This window comes from Clytia hemisphaerica, unplaced genomic scaffold (genome assembly GCF_902728285.1).
Source record: "Clytia hemisphaerica strain Z4C2 unplaced genomic scaffold, Clytia hemisphaerica genome assembly, whole genome shotgun sequence".
Classification (NCBI taxonomy): Eukaryota; Metazoa; Cnidaria; class Hydrozoa; order Leptothecata; family Clytiidae; genus Clytia; species Clytia hemisphaerica.
The window spans coordinates 642,684-659,151 of record NW_027104184.1 but is presented as its reverse complement, the minus strand read 5'-3'; the positions used below and the strand labels follow the sequence as shown (position 1 = coordinate 659,151).

The 16,468-nt window shown below is 36.1% G+C and overlaps 1 protein-coding gene across 2 annotated transcripts; it reads left to right on the top strand.

Moving 5' to 3' along the window:
• The first annotated feature begins 1,564 nt into the window (after nucleotides 1–1,564).
• LOC136814809 (calbindin-32-like) lies at nucleotides 1,565–16,268 on the top strand. 2 transcript variants are annotated; one of them, XM_067071236.1, is made up of 9 exons: nucleotides 1,565–1,825; nucleotides 8,041–8,112; nucleotides 11,218–11,274; nucleotides 11,875–11,943; nucleotides 12,120–12,175; nucleotides 12,583–12,628; nucleotides 13,518–13,568; nucleotides 14,184–14,255; nucleotides 15,919–16,268. In XM_067071236.1, exons 2-9 carry the CDS (start codon nucleotides 8,041–8,043, stop codon nucleotides 16,030–16,032), a joined length of 537 nt encoding a protein of 178 aa, XP_066927337.1. In that variant the 5' UTR covers nucleotides 1,565–1,825; the 3' UTR covers nucleotides 16,033–16,268. The 2 variants fall into 2 exon arrangements, with proteins under 2 accessions (XP_066927337.1, XP_066927336.1); XM_067071235.1 differs by lacking the exon at nucleotides 1,565–1,825 and adding an exon at nucleotides 4,915–4,938.
• The last annotated feature ends 200 nt before the right edge of the window (nucleotides 16,269–16,468 follow it).

Genomic DNA, 16,468 nt, shown 5'->3' with positions numbered 1-16,468 from the left:
GCAACAAACAATCAAAAAGCTTTCTTATTTTTACTACAGAACAAATTTGTAGAAAAATGTTATCTAACAAACAAAAATGTAGTAGTGGCCACCCTTAGCAGTTCCTATAGACTAAGAGTAAGGCCTAAAAGCCTGGAGCTGTCTACTGTATAGACCCTATGTACATCATTAATATAGAAAATTGTGCAAGTGGCTCTGAGTTACCGACAAATCAAAAATTTATTCAATGAATATATTTAATCATCCACAAACGAATCTACGATCTTGGATGAAGCTGTAGCAATCCACCAGCTAAAAATTGGAGATTTTTCTGAAAGGTTTTTTAGCATTGCTGGGGATAACTTGCAATTTGTAGGAAAGTTGTTCTGAAAACGACATATTCTTAGGTTCAATTTCCAAATTCCATGATGGTGGTATTCTTACCATATTTTTATGGTGCTAACGAATACATAGAATATTTTAAGGAGCTATGCCCAATTTGTTAACGTTATTCGAGTCGTAAATTGACATTATTCTTTTTGTTAACCGGTTACTTTTTCGAAGCGTGCTACACGGCCTTTTGCGAAATGCAATTGGTTCTTTTCGCATGACGACGGGCCTACATTGTCCAGAGTTGCCCGTCGTTAGGAAAATTCATTGTGACGTCAGTTTTTTCAAAGGAAAATGAACACTGCGTTGACATCATTTGTCTCAATTTTCATTTTTGGCGTCAGAGCCCGGTTGTTTGAAAAGCCTCTTTTCGCTTGTTTTCTCGCTTGGTCGTTACTTGACCTCGGGCAATATTCTCAGTACAGCCCTCGCAAACTAGCCAATGTTGTATTAAGGTGGCGCATGGGGAAAAACCTCAATTTCAAAGTTGAGCTGAAAAGACTTCCTGTAAGTAGAACTTGCTTTTGGGGAATTTTTATGGTTTTTGGTTTAAGCTTTTGACTTGAAATTTTCAACATTTAGTTCTTCAACGTATTCAGCATGTTCCGTATGAATCAGTTTTTCGAAATCGTTTCTATTTTTACTGTTAGAATCTAATATATATTCATGGATATATTCCTTCCTGGAAAATTCGAGTTTGATTGCATACCTGGAGCAAGTGAGACAAAAATTTCAAAAAGTAATTCATACAGAACATTCATCTACCTATGAGCAAAAAAATTCAAAAGTTTTACATAGTAAAAGTCTATCCAGAGATATCCTTGCTGACAGATACAATATGATTTTAGCATAATTATGCGCATGATTAGTGACGTCATCAGAAAAATTTCAAATAATTAGCTTTTTTTCCTCTTATATTGAGAGTATGCAAGTTTGTGGAAGAGCACTTTGAAAATAAACAATTTTGTGGCAAAAAACCCTTCTTTCCCTATGTGCCACCTTAAAGATATTTTGACGTACTAACTTCTTAGACATCACAAGTTTCTATGCATACGCAGTGCTATGAAAATAACGTCTATGAATTTTGACGGAAAATAAACATTAGCTGCAAAGGCACACTTCAACTCAAAAGTAGGAAATAATACTTTAAATCTCCCCCTATTGTTATTTTATTGTTATTGTTTTTCCTTATAAGGAAATCTTAAAATGAATACAAAACAATACGAAAGCCAATAAAAATAATTGCAGCGGCCATCTTGCATTGAATCAGACACACTTGGCATTTGTTTTGGACAGAACTTTTTCACAATCACGAATTTTAGAAAGTTGTTGGGTTGAGCAATTTCTATTTTCATATCATCGTTTGCGAAGTAGACGTGAACATTTTCAAGAGAACTTGCACGGTAAAAAGGACATCAAAGGAAATTTAATTTCACAAAAAAGAACACGGACTAAGGTGAGACCCTCTTCTTTTTCAATCATTTTCCTCAAACGTTTTTACTAAGATTAGACTGCACATAAAACTGTAGTGTGTCCAGTTTTAGAACTCAATGATTAGACAGCTCCAGAAATATCTTACACGTTTTTTATAAGAATAAACTATATAAGAACATAAGGCTTCAATGGCCAAAATGTTAAGAGAAAGTTAAGAACATTTTAAGGCTTTGTTGACTCTAAAAGGCCCAATTTCTTAGGAAAATGGACAAAAAAAAGAACATGTTAAGAACATCTTTAGGCTTAAAACTAAAAAAGTTAAGAACAACCGATGGCTTCAAAGTTTTTGGATGTTCTAATAAAAAAGCGTGTATTCAGCGTGCAAAAGGAACAGATAATAGAGAAAATCCTATCATTGTTTCTGCTTGATAATCATAGCAGCAGAAGGATGTGATTGAAAGACTTACTACTACAAGGGTCTCACACCATTAAGAATAAGAGGATTTTCAATGTTTCTGTATAGTATCGGGTTAATTTTTAAATTATCAAGTTACGAACATTCTCGCTAACTACCAAAGAGCTCTCAAGAGTAAGTCATATTTTAGATCCTGTAAAAATTGGCAGTAGAAAAATGTGTACCGTTTATAGAAAATTAGTTTTTCTAATAATAGAATCGATTCTTACTTGGCTCTTTGTTGTGGGAAATTTAAAACTCCACGCTTTCCACAACTAAGAAATATTTCTGATTCATGATATGCACCATTGCAATGTCTTTCACGGACCCAACAGCTGATTAGTTGAAAGTGATGTATTGACTGATTTTACGTCACTTGCATGTCTTACAACCAATCAGCTGTTGGGTCCGTGATGCAATGTCAGAAGACATTGCAATGGTGTATATCATGAATTTTAAGGAAAATCCCTTTAAATCGGACTTATCAGACGACGTGATAGTGCAGGATAGTAACACACTTGGATCGCGTGCGAGAAGTATTTCATAGTGGTTACCATACCACTTCAAATTAATGACATCCCAATCAAAACAACAAATATTTCGTAAATGATATTTTTGTAAACAATATTATATCGTGCAAAAACAACAACAAAGTGACTCATTGTCAGTGTCAGAAAATTTTAAATTGCGTTATTGTGAAGGTATTGCCCAGCTGGCACACAACGTTGTTTTAACGTTCAAATAACGTTATGAATGTCAAATGGACGTTGTTTTGATGTTGTGTGCCGGTTGGGTGTCCACTTTACCTAAATTCTAAAACAATTGACTTTCTCTTTAATTCACCCTTCGAACATCTTGGGGAGGAGGGGGCAAAGAGGCTCCCCCAAAATGAATTCTCTTGATAACTTTTTAAATATTTATTTATATTGACTTGAAATTTTGCAAGTGTGCATCAAATATGAATTGGCATCTTTGATGAAAATTTTGGCATCATTGATGACGTCATCGCCTACCCTGAGTATCAGAGGTTAAGTTTTCAAAGAAAATAGTAACCTCTGAAGACAAATAATAAAATTTTATCGCGCATGTGTCAATCTAATCACTGTAGAAAAAATCAAAGATGAAGAGCAAATATTACCATATTAATGTCTAGCAGACTGTATCAGTATGCAGTTTACTATTTACGAATTCCCCAGAAACCTCCAAGTGTAGTTGAAATGAGTTTATTTCGAAAGAAATCTTTTACATGATCCCCAAATGTATAACAGTAATTACTAAACTTTTAATTATGGAAATGTCACTTTAATTGAATCGAAATAATAGACAGACTTTATGTTATGATTCTCTATCACTGACTCTTTTTACAAAGCATTGATGACTTTTTGTAAGTTGTGTTTTCAACGACGGGAATAAAAATATCGACTTTGACGCTCATCCAAGATCTTGGATGGTCGTCATGGTTACTTTTGTCTTCGCTGATTGCGCGATGAATAGAATCTCGATTCGTCGGCACAGCGTAAATATATGATTTTGAGCTGTGCTTTTCACGGTAGTCATCGCCACTTGATATCGTCATCATTCTTTGAAAATACCGAAAATAGGAACCCCCTCCAACTTGTTTTCACTTTAATTTCTTTGCTCAATTTCTGTGAGGCAACTCCACGTGACATATAATTTTGGGTTAGAGGGTAAATCTTTTGCCACCTGTTGGTATCGTCTATTTTACAGAATGGCCCAAAATTGCCCTTTTTTGACTTAACAGCCCTAGGATACTGCATCTAGTGTGATCGAAAAATACTGTTATCTTGAAATTATGACAAATGTATTAATTTCAGTAAAATCGGACAACTGGTTATGCTGAAAGTGAGCATTTAAGGTAAAAAACGGACCGGTCTGTAAAATACTAACTGCTCACGTAGTTTCTGAGTTCCGGCAGGTGGTCAACGCGCATTTTACAGACTGGTTTAGAATTTATTACCCTTTGAAGGAATGGATTTTTGATTTTGGTAATTTTGAACCCTTACAGAGACCTAAATACTTTTTAATGGTTTTTGTACCCATTTGAGGGACTTTCGAGGGCATGAAAGAGGGACCCTTATTCCTCGCACACGCCCGGCACCGCTATTTTCACCCCGGGGTTCTACAATCAAGCATATACTATTACATACGAACTGAAGTAGGCCTTAAAATCGTAAAAAGCGTAATCCATATAAAATAGAAAACGTGCAACCGGCTGATCCTGACAAAAAAAAACTTATCTAAGTTTATCACGGTTCCCGTCGTCGTAAACGCCGGTTAAGCTTGTGCCTCAAAAGCTCTTCGGATGGTATCCGAATTTTGGTTTAAAACCTAAGACAAGTAAAAATGTTCCCTAGCATTGTCAGAATATGGCGTCATCATTTGTCAATAAGACTGGGAAAAACGATATCTAAACGATATCGATTTTTTAATATTTTTTCGAAACTATCAAGTTATATAGACTACCATCTCAAAGGAAAAAACTTTGTATCAGATTTAATGATTAAAAAAAATTGAAATTGAAAGAAGGGTTAAGCAAACTTTCGGTTAGTCAGATACGGTGCCGAATTACCCCTACTATCCTTACAAAATCTAAAAACTTTTTTAAAACATGATCACTTTACGTTTGTCAAGCCGTTGAATCACATTAGAATATGGACAGCGTAAGTATAAAAAAAATCCGGCAAATGTTTTACAGCTTTCCAACAACAAAACAACTTTTTTTTGACAGTCATACAGATAGATTAGTTGTTCTGGCATTTTGTGGACTGGGGAGGAAAGGGGGGGGCAGCCTAGTAAAACTTCAAATCAATTCGCTTTCCGCTAAAGGACAGAATTTAGTAAAACAGACACATTTGGTGGTGTTTTTGTTTATTACACTTGACGAAATTTGCTCAAAAACGGGTCAAAATCTATTAAGATCATTCTTCTAAAATTGTGGCCATTCTTTGACTTTCTTGGTTAAGACTTTCAATTTTTCATTGGAAAAATGAAGATAAGTTTGAGTTTATCGACCCAGTGTTTGACCCAGTTTTGTCTACCTGCTGAGACTTATTCCAACTGGAAAAATAAGTCATAATATTGTCTTCAGTGGAAAATATACATAATCTTTTGTCCTTGCTGGTGCTATTTTTTCCAACCCCACTGAATTTTCTGACTTGAAAACAATGGAATTCAAATCCCCATCCATTAAAAACATGGGAATATCAATCCCCATCGAGTTTTAGCCTGTTATCTCTACCCCAACTGGTTAGAAAAATCTTACCGGGTCTGTGAGAAGGGGATGCGCTAAGGAGGAGCCTTAAGTTCTCTGACTCATATAAAAAAGATTTAAGTGTATAAGTAGCAAGAAACATAGGAGATTGTTTTTTGTGTATAGTAAACTTTTTTGGTCGAATCAAATTTCTATCTTGCAATATTGAACAGTGAGATTTTGAAGTATCTTTGACAGTATTGCTGGTGATAATCTCGAAAGTACTTGATGAGTACTCGTTCAACTTTCGTTCAACTCGTTCAACTAAATTCGTTTTTATAATAACATCACCTAGACATTATTTGCACTACCCCATGAGGTTGTTACCACGAGGCATCGAAAAATAACTTCTTTTAGAAAAGCTAGAAAAGTTAGTCAGACTAACTGCAAACCGTGAAATACTTAAGAGAAAAGCAGGCAAGCATGAATCGTTTTCTTATTTAGATGAAGTTGTAAAATAATAAGGTATTACTCTTATGACGATGGTTGAATGGCCGAAACGATCTGGATATCTGTGCATTGGAATAACACGCAGTTTAGAAACACATTTCTTTTGAATAAGTTTGAGATTATATACCCAGTGATATAATATGAACGATTTTCATTTAGCTGGTGATTGTCGTCCATACGGGCGGCATGAAACTTAAAGTTCTAAATAATCAATCAAAGTCTCTTTCTTTTAATTTAAATTCATACCCTGGAACAAGTCATATTAGAATCGTATCGTGGTTTGGATCACGGGATTCGCGTTTGGCTACGTTCCGAGAAGTTCGTCTCCAATCATTGGAGATACAAATACATTTCTGTCAATTTCGGGCAAAAAGAAATCAGCGATTTGATTTTTCTTAATTAAAACTCCCTTATTTTTTTAAGACAACGGAGCTTATGACTTTTAATTAAGGAAAATCAAATAGAAGTGACAAAGCAATGCGGTTAACCTTTTGTTACGTGCACGCTTCTATTGTATAACATAAAAGGTTTTATAACTACAGTTTACAAAGGAAACCTTCCAGTGTGAAAGCCGTGACTGGAATATGTACCGTGTCATCTTCTCAGTTCTTGCTGTTCAGTTAATCTCTGTCTCCGAGCTTTATAAGAACATCAAGATGCTCAGTTTATTATTGGTAGATAGTTTTTGAAATTTTACTCTTGTTTTTCATCCACAAAAAGTTTTCTTATTGCTAGATATCTTTGTATCTTTGAATCTGTACCCATTAGTTTTTCGCCAAAATCGAAATTATAAGAACTATATTCAAGATGACAACTTTCCTGTCAGTCAGTTTGAATGATAAATTTTGAAGGTACTGGCTTGAAATTTTCACAGTATTATCTTGATGTACTTTTTCATTGGTTTCTAAAAAAATTTTACTGAAATATTGTGAAGGCATCATTCGAGGCACTTTGTTTATTTTTGAGTTCTTTCAGCCCAACCATTTTGTGCTTGTTTGAATTTCCTATTGTTGATCTTTCCTTTACAATGATTTTATAATACAAGTGTATTATCAAGGGTATATCACACTGAGAAGTAAGTATTAGTAATATTAACGACGAACCAATAAAATTTACCATTAAAGATGGTACTTTACTGATTTCTTGATTAAAAAAAGTCATCAACAGAGATAGAACAATAGAAATTCAGATGTTATCATTCCAGCCGCGGCTTTCTTATTATGATTTGCACTATTCGTTCTATCTATTTATACTGAGACGATTAATTTGTCTGAGACAAGGAATTTAGAAAATAAGGATTATGGAGGAGTGTACTTTCCATTCATGTTTCAATAAATAGGATCTCCTCCACAGATCACATTTTACAAACTACTCGTCTAAGACGATTTTTCCGTCTCAGTATAAATGGAACTATTATCTAGTTAAGCGAATGTTACTACGGAGCATAAGGCTGTGGTTACACGTAACCGGGGTGACTTTCACTCCGGTCTATAAAGAAAACACTGTTTCTGTATACACATATTTAGGCGTGGTGAAATCGCTTTTTGGCGTGCTAATTTCACTGCAAAAATTATAAGAGTGCAGAATTTCAATGGTATTTTATGGGTTTTATTTTCTTTCCAGTAGCAGTTTAAGTCCCCAATACCCTAGCAATTCAGTCCATAGGCGTAGCGAGATACCCTGCAAAATTTATGGATGAGAGCGGTTTTTACGACACTGTAATACACGTATTTCCTATTAGCGGATTCATGTAAAAAAGTCACGAAAAACGTAGAAAAAGTCCCTGATTGGCTGAAATATTGCATATACAAGCATATTTTTCAAAATATCCAGAGTATGAGGTAATCTTTGCATGCCTCCGCCAATCATAAGTTTGTTTACTCGACGTTTTCTCGTGACTTTTGCACGAATCTGCTAATAGGAAATAGGTGTATTGTCTTTGTTTTATCGAAAGATAATGAATATGTCATAAACGTCTGCACTCCCTCATAGATTTTGCAGGGTTTCTCGCTACGCCTAGGCTAACGATTCAAAGTATTTCTGAATTCTATTCTTTTTGCAGATGTCGATTGAAAAAGAGAGTTTCTTGCAAGATATCCGACAAGAGGAATTACATGTCGTCGATTTCATGAAGGTTTGTTAACGACAAGGACAATAACCTTATTAATTCTTGATATACGTAAGTCAAATATGACGTCATATTTTTTAACGGAAGCACCCGAAAAAAGCCGGATTTTGGGTGTTTCTAAACGTTGACCAGAAATGACGACCACGACCGGCAACCACGACCAGCGTCCAGATAAATTTGGGTTATTGAGTTTTTCTCATTCTCCAACGTAGAGTCTCCCTTAATTATTTGAATATATATCATATTGAAGAGTAAGCTCGCCCCTGTTTCATCTACCTAAAGCCACGTGTCAAATACGTAAAACAACCATTGTGACGCTCTTGGAGCTTGATTATGGTGTCAATTTCTATCATTTTGTATTGTCAGCATCACAATAATTAGTGGCACCAAATTTTTTGAAAATGGTTTGAGAAGCTTTGTATTTCATCATCAGATTGTTATTTCTGTCGAAATTAGTCATTTTGTCAGCATTAAGACAATAGAATAATTGATTAGATTTACATCTCTAAAACAGGCCTTCCCATTTTTTTCCTACTGACAAGTTCTATCTATTCATACTAAAGGTATCTCATTCAACATAATTAAAATATTTGGTTTAACAAAGCTTAATAACATTATACTTAATGACCCTGTCAATATTTTTGTCAAATAGTGTCACTTTGTCAAGAAAATGACTGGTTACTTCGAAAAAGTCACTTTTTAGTATTCTCAGGACTTGATTTAAACTCGATAACCCAAATTTATCTAGTCGCTGGTCGTGGTCGCCATTTCTGATCGATGTTTAGAAACTCCCCGGATTTTGACCTCCGTGTTTCTATAGGCTAATCGGAAAGCAAGGTGAGCATAGTCACAGATTTATAAAGCCCGAAGGGCTAGATGTCGTGTTTTGGCATGGGAAGTGTGCCGTGGCTAGGTAGGAAATCGTACCTAGGTCACGTGACAGTGCAATAGAATTTCAGCGCTTGACCAATCAGAAGCTTCATGCGTTTTCGAAAACAAAAGCAACAGTATTTTTTTTTGCGATATTCAATTTTCTTTGCCTGTGATGACTTAAGCCTTTCGGGCTTTATAAATCTCTTAGCATAACCCGCAAATAAATCAACTTTGCTTTTAGAACAAATCTCCGCTCGATATTTTGTTCTACAATCGGCGTCGAAATATTTGGTAAAAAAGGGGAATTCGACCTCAAATTTTTAAAACCGCAAGTGATTTTTAAGTGCTTTGAAGTACAGTTCGGAAGTAGAGTTTTAACTCTGAGTTTTAACATGAGACTTAAGACTTGGGAAGACCTTAGGATCTCAGGATCTAAAAGCTCAGAAATGTTCCAATAAGGCAGAGAATACAGCCTAGAAGCCACTTAACCCCTCCTAAATCAAAAAATCCAATGAAACAAAGTGGAAATACTGAAACTGTAATTCTCGCTTCGACCTTTAAATTCTGAAAAACGTTAAAATACCCAAAATTGCCAATGTATTTCGGTGCTGATTGTAGAATTAAACCTGTAGAAAAAAGCCGTGGCGTGAACGAAGGGTAGAGGAAGTTTGTTTGTCGTCGTGATTTATCCATCGATATTTAACCATAGTCCGTATAAAAAACCGGGTCTGGAAGCCTTTTGTTTCTTTTCATCGTTTCTAACTTGAACTTACGTTGAGAAATTAGTTTGTTTTGCTCGCTTTGTGATTAAATCTTAAACCAATCCTAAGAGGAATACTTGGTTGGTAACGTGATCAAAAACTGAGCAAATCGATTTCTATTTTTTGATATAATCGCACGATGGGTTATTTTTTCTTATTTGGCACGCCCTCAAAGAGAGCAATTAATCGTTAATTGCATCCTGTAGAGAGCAATAAATCGTTAATCACACTCTACAATGTGGCGCCAATGTTTACAAAATTGATTTTAATGTTTTTTCTTGCATTTTTTTTGCATCGAACGTTTTAATTGCATTCAAAATTTATTTTGTGAGAAAGAAAATCAATAAACAACAAAAAAAGAAAGACACAGAGAGAAGAGAAAAATATAAAACCTTCAGTGTAATTTCTGTAATTTACTTTCCTAACTGGGAAAAAGTAGTGAAAGTCATTGTGCGATTAGCTCGTAATCACATAATAACTCGTACAATTCGAAAATTGCACTCGTGACTTTTTTGTTTCGAATTTTCCTCGTCCTTTCGGACTCGGAAAATTAATAACAAAAAAATCACTCGTGCAATTATTCTCGAATTGCACTCGTTATCATGTGATTACATATACTTAACAAAGGAAAAAGCTAACAAAAAGTTGAAACAATAAGTTTCCAGACCAGGGTTTTTTAAACAGACTATGATTTAACCTCGCTAATAACATGCTAATAATATGTATTTATAGAATGCCTCCAGCTAACTATCCAAAAATTCGCCCAACAATAAAACGCAACATAAAAATCACTTAAATCCGAATAGTGCTGTGGTACGCCCACTTTGACTAGCACATAATTTGGGAGGCTTTTGTTGAGCAAGGGTGGCCAGCTTGGTTTATATTTCAAAGTTTTAGCTAGTTTGCATTTTCAGCCGAGTAAATCTTTTCATTTCAATTTTGAAGGAACTTTAGGCTTGTTTACCTAAACCCAGTACCAAAGTGTATCTCACGTTTATCGTTTTGTAGTACGGCAATGAATTTTGAAATTAGCCGTAAATCGGGTCTGTGTACAGACTACAGAAACCCAAGATAGCTGAATAAAAAACACAAAATAAGTTTACTACCTTGTCCAGCTTACTCCATACCGTAGCTTGTTAAAATCTCTTTCACTGGTTGGAGGGTTAATTTCAAGTGACGTGTTGCCATGGTTAGAAATTTCTATAATAGAATTAAAATTTAGAAATTGTATATTTTAGAAATATATAGTTTACTCTCGCTTATTCGAACTTCTACTATTCGAGTCTTTCTATAATTCAAACTCATTTCCAGTCCCTGTCAAGGAGAAACTCTCTTAAAATACCCTCTAGACAAGACAAGATTCCCCGTTCGAGTTCGAATAAGCGATGAGATTCAAGTCAACTGCATTATAGATTAAATCTGATTTTTACGCTTTTTCAAAATAAGCCTCGTAATGAATTGTGAATATCTGTTTCAGCTTTGGTTCAAATATGACAAAAACAAAGATGGATATTTGCAGAAAAATGAAATGGAGGTATTATGAACCCAGAGAATTATAAAAAAGTACTTTTTCAAAGTAGTAGTAATTTTCACTTTCTGAAATGTCTCATTGACCTGGTGACAAAAAAAAGAGCTGAATACCAAATAGAGCCTTAGAAGACTTTTTCTCCCTATAAGATGAGTGGACGTTTTGTTTGCAGGGTGTCTTCGATGCAGGGTGTTGTCAAAAGGTCTTTGTGTTATCTGGTATCCAGATGCAGAAATGTTCATCCGACATGCTAAAGCTCTGAAGGTCGAGAAAATTTTCAACATCTGGGATGTTAAGATTACGGAATTTTGCCAGACCACGTCAAGGATTTTGCAGCGGGAGGTCTGGTAACCCAGCCCTGGTTTTAGGGAATTGGCGGGTCCAACCGAAATATTTACGATACGCGCAAGGGTAGTTGAACCCGACTTGGGATACGGCACATCAAAGGCCGATTACCATTCCTCTCCGATGGGAAATTGGCCCGCATCTTTAGAGCTTTACTGTGGGCGGCCGTGAATCCCCCATCGGAATATCAGATAAGTCTTTGTGAAACCTTCTTTTATGGATGTTATCCCCACGTTTCAAACTAAAAATTTTCCTTTTTAGGACTTTTTGCGAGAAATGTTAGAAAAGAAAGGAAAAGTCGACCGACTTGAAGAATACTATAAAAGTTGTGTAAGTATCTCGACTACATGGTCATAAAGCATATGCAGGCTCAGTTTCTGGTACCTAAACAATCGCTCTATTGTTTAGGATCAAATGAATGCTAAGCATAATGCAAGTCTGATATAGGGGTACTTGCTCATTACTATACTATACATTACTTTACTTACTATTTTTTATATTTTCAGTTGTCAAACTTCGACTTAAACCACGACGGGTTGATTGAACTGAGGGAGTTTGCACTGTAAGTTCATGAATTGAACTCCTGAACCCAGCACAACGTTGTTTCAACGTTCATCTAACGTTATATGGACGTTGTGAACGTTAGATAAACGTCAAAAAACGTTGTGTGCCAGCTGGGGCTAAACCCCAGATAGGCTACTGTATTTCTTTTGTGTACGACTGTTTAGGTAAAACTCACTCAGCTCTCCTTTAGACGGCCAACTTTCTGCTCTGCCTTTTCTAATTGTTAAGTAGGCAAAAAGTAGGGAGAAAGTTGGCAGTTAAAATCTTGCTTGCTTGAAAAGATTGAAAGCCGCAGTCATTGCATTGCCGTAAAAACTGTGTCATGCGCGGAGGAATCAGGATCTGCTCGGAGTTATCATTGGGACATAGAATTCTTTATTAAAGACGAACTTCTTTTGTTCATAGGATCGTACCGGTTGAGAAGAACTATTTGGAGCAATTCTCTGAGAGTGTAAGTGTATAACATTTCATTTGATGTTCATTTTATTTTCCAATTCATTTTCATTCATTGGGCTTTTCTAGAAAGTGTTCCTACATGGGGGTGGAAGATATATTGTCCGGGGTAGTGAAAAATCTAAAAAATTTGTCTTTTGCTCTGTTTGGGGTAATTCCGCTCTTTTGGAGGATAATTTTAAATATCCAGGGGGTCAACTGATGTGTGTCCGAGAGTTAGGTCTGTTGTCCAGGGGGTCAAAAGTCACAATGTCCGGGGGTATATTTCTAACAAATGCCGTATCCTCTTCTCCCACATACTCAATTTTTTTCTGGAAAAGCCCATTTTGAAAATTGACTCTACAATCCTAGCCAGAATTTATTGGCATTTTAAATCTGAAAAGCTCAGAGAACCGTTAAATTGATGCATCACCAGTTTGCTTTGTCCCCCTTCCCCAAGCTTAAAGGGGGACTCACCCCAAGACACCCATCAAACTATTGAAGTTGGGGTGGGATGGCGGAAGCTGAAATCATGCGGACAACTCTTGATTTATTACCGAATATGACGAACATTTCCAGGGGGTAAAAGGAGAAGAATTGCCAGAGGGTGTAAAGGAGTAGTTTTTAATTTTTCCAGTGTAGGTAAAAAGTTATTCTAAAACTTCTAGATGGTAAAAGAACGATTTTAGTTCGTCCACCCTCACTTTTAAGGTATGAAAAGAATTTTTCCAAGGGTTCTTTTGCAAATTTTGCCATTTTCCAGGGGGTATCTGCACAATTCTAAGAATCTGTTTTTGCCTTGAAATTGCCCCCCCCCCTGTGTATGGAAATTTAATGGAACAGCCCATTATTGATAGATTTAGCTTAAACCTTAGCCTCTATGATAATCAATTTATCTCGTTTTTTAGGGAGCATTTACTGTCGAGGAGTACACAAAGGTCTTTCAACACTATGATCGGGTCAGTAATATGCACAGTCAAGCTTTTATTTCCGAATCAAAATAAATTAGCCGAAGGGGAAACAGTAGCGTAGACAGGGGTGAAGGTCGTGAAGGAGCATTTGTACAAGAGAGCAGATTTTAACGACACAGTAATTAAGTTTTTATACCACGAATAGGTAAGTGCTTTGTCGTAAAATCGATGAATAATGGAAAATATAAGACCCTTCAGTTCAAGGAACCAAAGTTCTAGCTCGAATTATAGAAAGATTTGAAATAGAGAATAACATAAACTTCCCTTCAAGCTTAAGAATCTAGCGAGGCCGAGATGCACCGTCCGCAGTTGCTACTTCTGTCAATGGGTTAAGTATAAACGAGTAGTAGATCTGAGAAAGTTCAAAATATTTGAGAGGGAGTATTTCTTTTATCCATACTCTTTATATTAAAAGATGAAAACTATTAGTCTTTAATTTTGACCTTCCCTTGGATCCGCAATTATACTAAAAAATATATTTATCTGAAGCTTTTTATCACAGATTATCCAGGTTCAAGCCAAGTTTCCGGACAAATGTCAATACAGCTCATTGAAATTTACGCATTGTATTTTAACGAATTTCAAATTCTTTTTACCTTATAGGATAACAACCAATACATTGAGAAAGAAGAGTTGGTTTCTTTTCTAAGAGATTTAAGGAAAACACAGGATGAGGTAAGAATGCCTACCTATACGTTGTAGAGGAGTGAGGGAATCTAGTCTAGAATCTTCTTTTCTTCTCATAGTCCATTTCACAGTCGAAATGGATCATGGGTAATCAGGACTGATTGCGCCTCTATAACGGCTTTCTGTTGGCTAGACGCAAAAATCTTCAAAAAATTTCAAAATTTTGGACCAATAGCAAGTCGTCATTAGCGCGCAGTGGTCCTAATTACCCATTACGCTTTGCGGCGACTGTGAAATGACCTATGTTAGGAGCTGTGAAACTGAATGTGAAGTGGAGTATGGCACTTACTGTATTCATAATATAGACTTTCTTATGTAATGTTGTACCGCCAGGCCTTTCTTCTTTGATCAGTTTATCCAATTTGAGCTACACTTTGGCTGAGGTGGCTGCAACCTGAGATTAAACCCAACACCCAGTCATCTAAGCTGGTACTCAGCATTGTTCCAACGTTCAACTAACGTCCAAAACCTATAACGTTATATGGACAAAATTAAGTGTCAGCTAGCTACCGAAGGGGGGGTTCGTATTCCCGTCAAAATTTTTGCTGAATCCTGGAATCCCGAAAATTGAAAAAAATAATAACACCGTCACAATGGTTTGTACAGGTTCAAATACCGGCATAATGACAAAAAAGGCCAAATACCGTCACCGTCTGATTTTAAAATACCGTTTTCCCGTCTTTTTTTCGTCAAATCCCGTAATACCGTACTAAAAAAGGGCCAATCCCGTCACACCGTAAAAGTACAAACCCCCCTACCGATAGCCACGATTTGACATTACTATTAAAGTCCCAAATAAATGGGGGAGGGGGGTCCTAAATATTTTCAAAATATAATAAACGGCGTGGACCTAATTGCTGGGGGGGGCGGAAATAACTAGGGCTCTTTGGAGCAATTCAGCTTTTGAACGATGATAATATCTAAAAAAAAAAAAATGTCTAATTAAGAACTGTTCATAAATTACATTGTGAGCATCTATTGCCTCGTTTTGACTTGATTGCTCTGGAAATTGGATCCCAAAAGAGTTCAACGAAACTGGACACTACAGGGTGTCCGGAAAAAAAGTATCGAGTTCGAACATGATTCTGAGTAGAAGGTTGTTGCGCGTGTTTAACAAAATGTAAGAAAATATATACCAACACAATAATTGCTTTTACAACAGTCATTTACAATAAAAATAATTAACTTTCTTGACAATTATTAATATGACACAGAGAGAAACACAAGAACTTTCTTTCTAAAGAACTGGTACGACTCGGTACTTTTTTTCGGGACACCCTGTATTGAAAAATGCATCATTTTAAGTATCTTAAAATATAATTACCTTGGTAAAGGCCGATCTCCACTTTCGCGCGACATGAGCGAAAACTTTTTGACGTTTTCGTAAGGACATTGGTCGGTTGAAAAATAAAGCAATTCCATTGGTCGAAATTGACGTAACGGATGAAAAAAGTAGAACTTCCTTCAACTTTTTTTTTGTTCACGCGAAACCTTTTATGGCGTAATCTTTTCTTCAGGCAAAAAAGGTTAAGAAAAAAACTGTTGCCTATTTTGCGCGAAAGTGGAGTCCGGCCTTAATTGTCTGAAAACGAGGCATTCGCTGTTCGTGACGTAATTCATGAAAAGGTCTATTTCACTTCACTTTTTCTAGGAGCCAACGACGACAGACTTGGAAGTTTACAAAGGCTTCATTCTACAATGTTGTGATTCAAATAAAGATGGTCGTATATCATTTACTGAACTCAAACTATTATTGGTCGGATGAAACTCGAACACTCAAAGACTACACAAGATTGTATTGAAATGAACTAAATATTGAGAAATATTATCTTGACTCGATCTTGACCTGAGATACCTTATCGGGGAAAACTTCGTCGGGGAAAAGTGACGAAATTTCGGCCAAGTGACGAATATTTTTCCCCGATGAAAATTTTCCCCGGCCTTAATGCGCTTACCAAAACCAGCAAGTGACGAATATTTTTCCCCGATGAAAATTTTCCCCGGCCTTAATGCGCTTACCAAAACCAGCAAGTGACGAATATTTTTCCCCGATGAAAATTTTCCCCGGCCTTAATGCGCTTACCAAAACCAGCAAGTGACGAATATTTTTCCCCGACGAAAATTTTCCCCGACGAAGTTTTCCCCGATGAGGTATGGGTTTAAATGAAACAGCATGTTAAATTATTCAGAATCATGGTTCT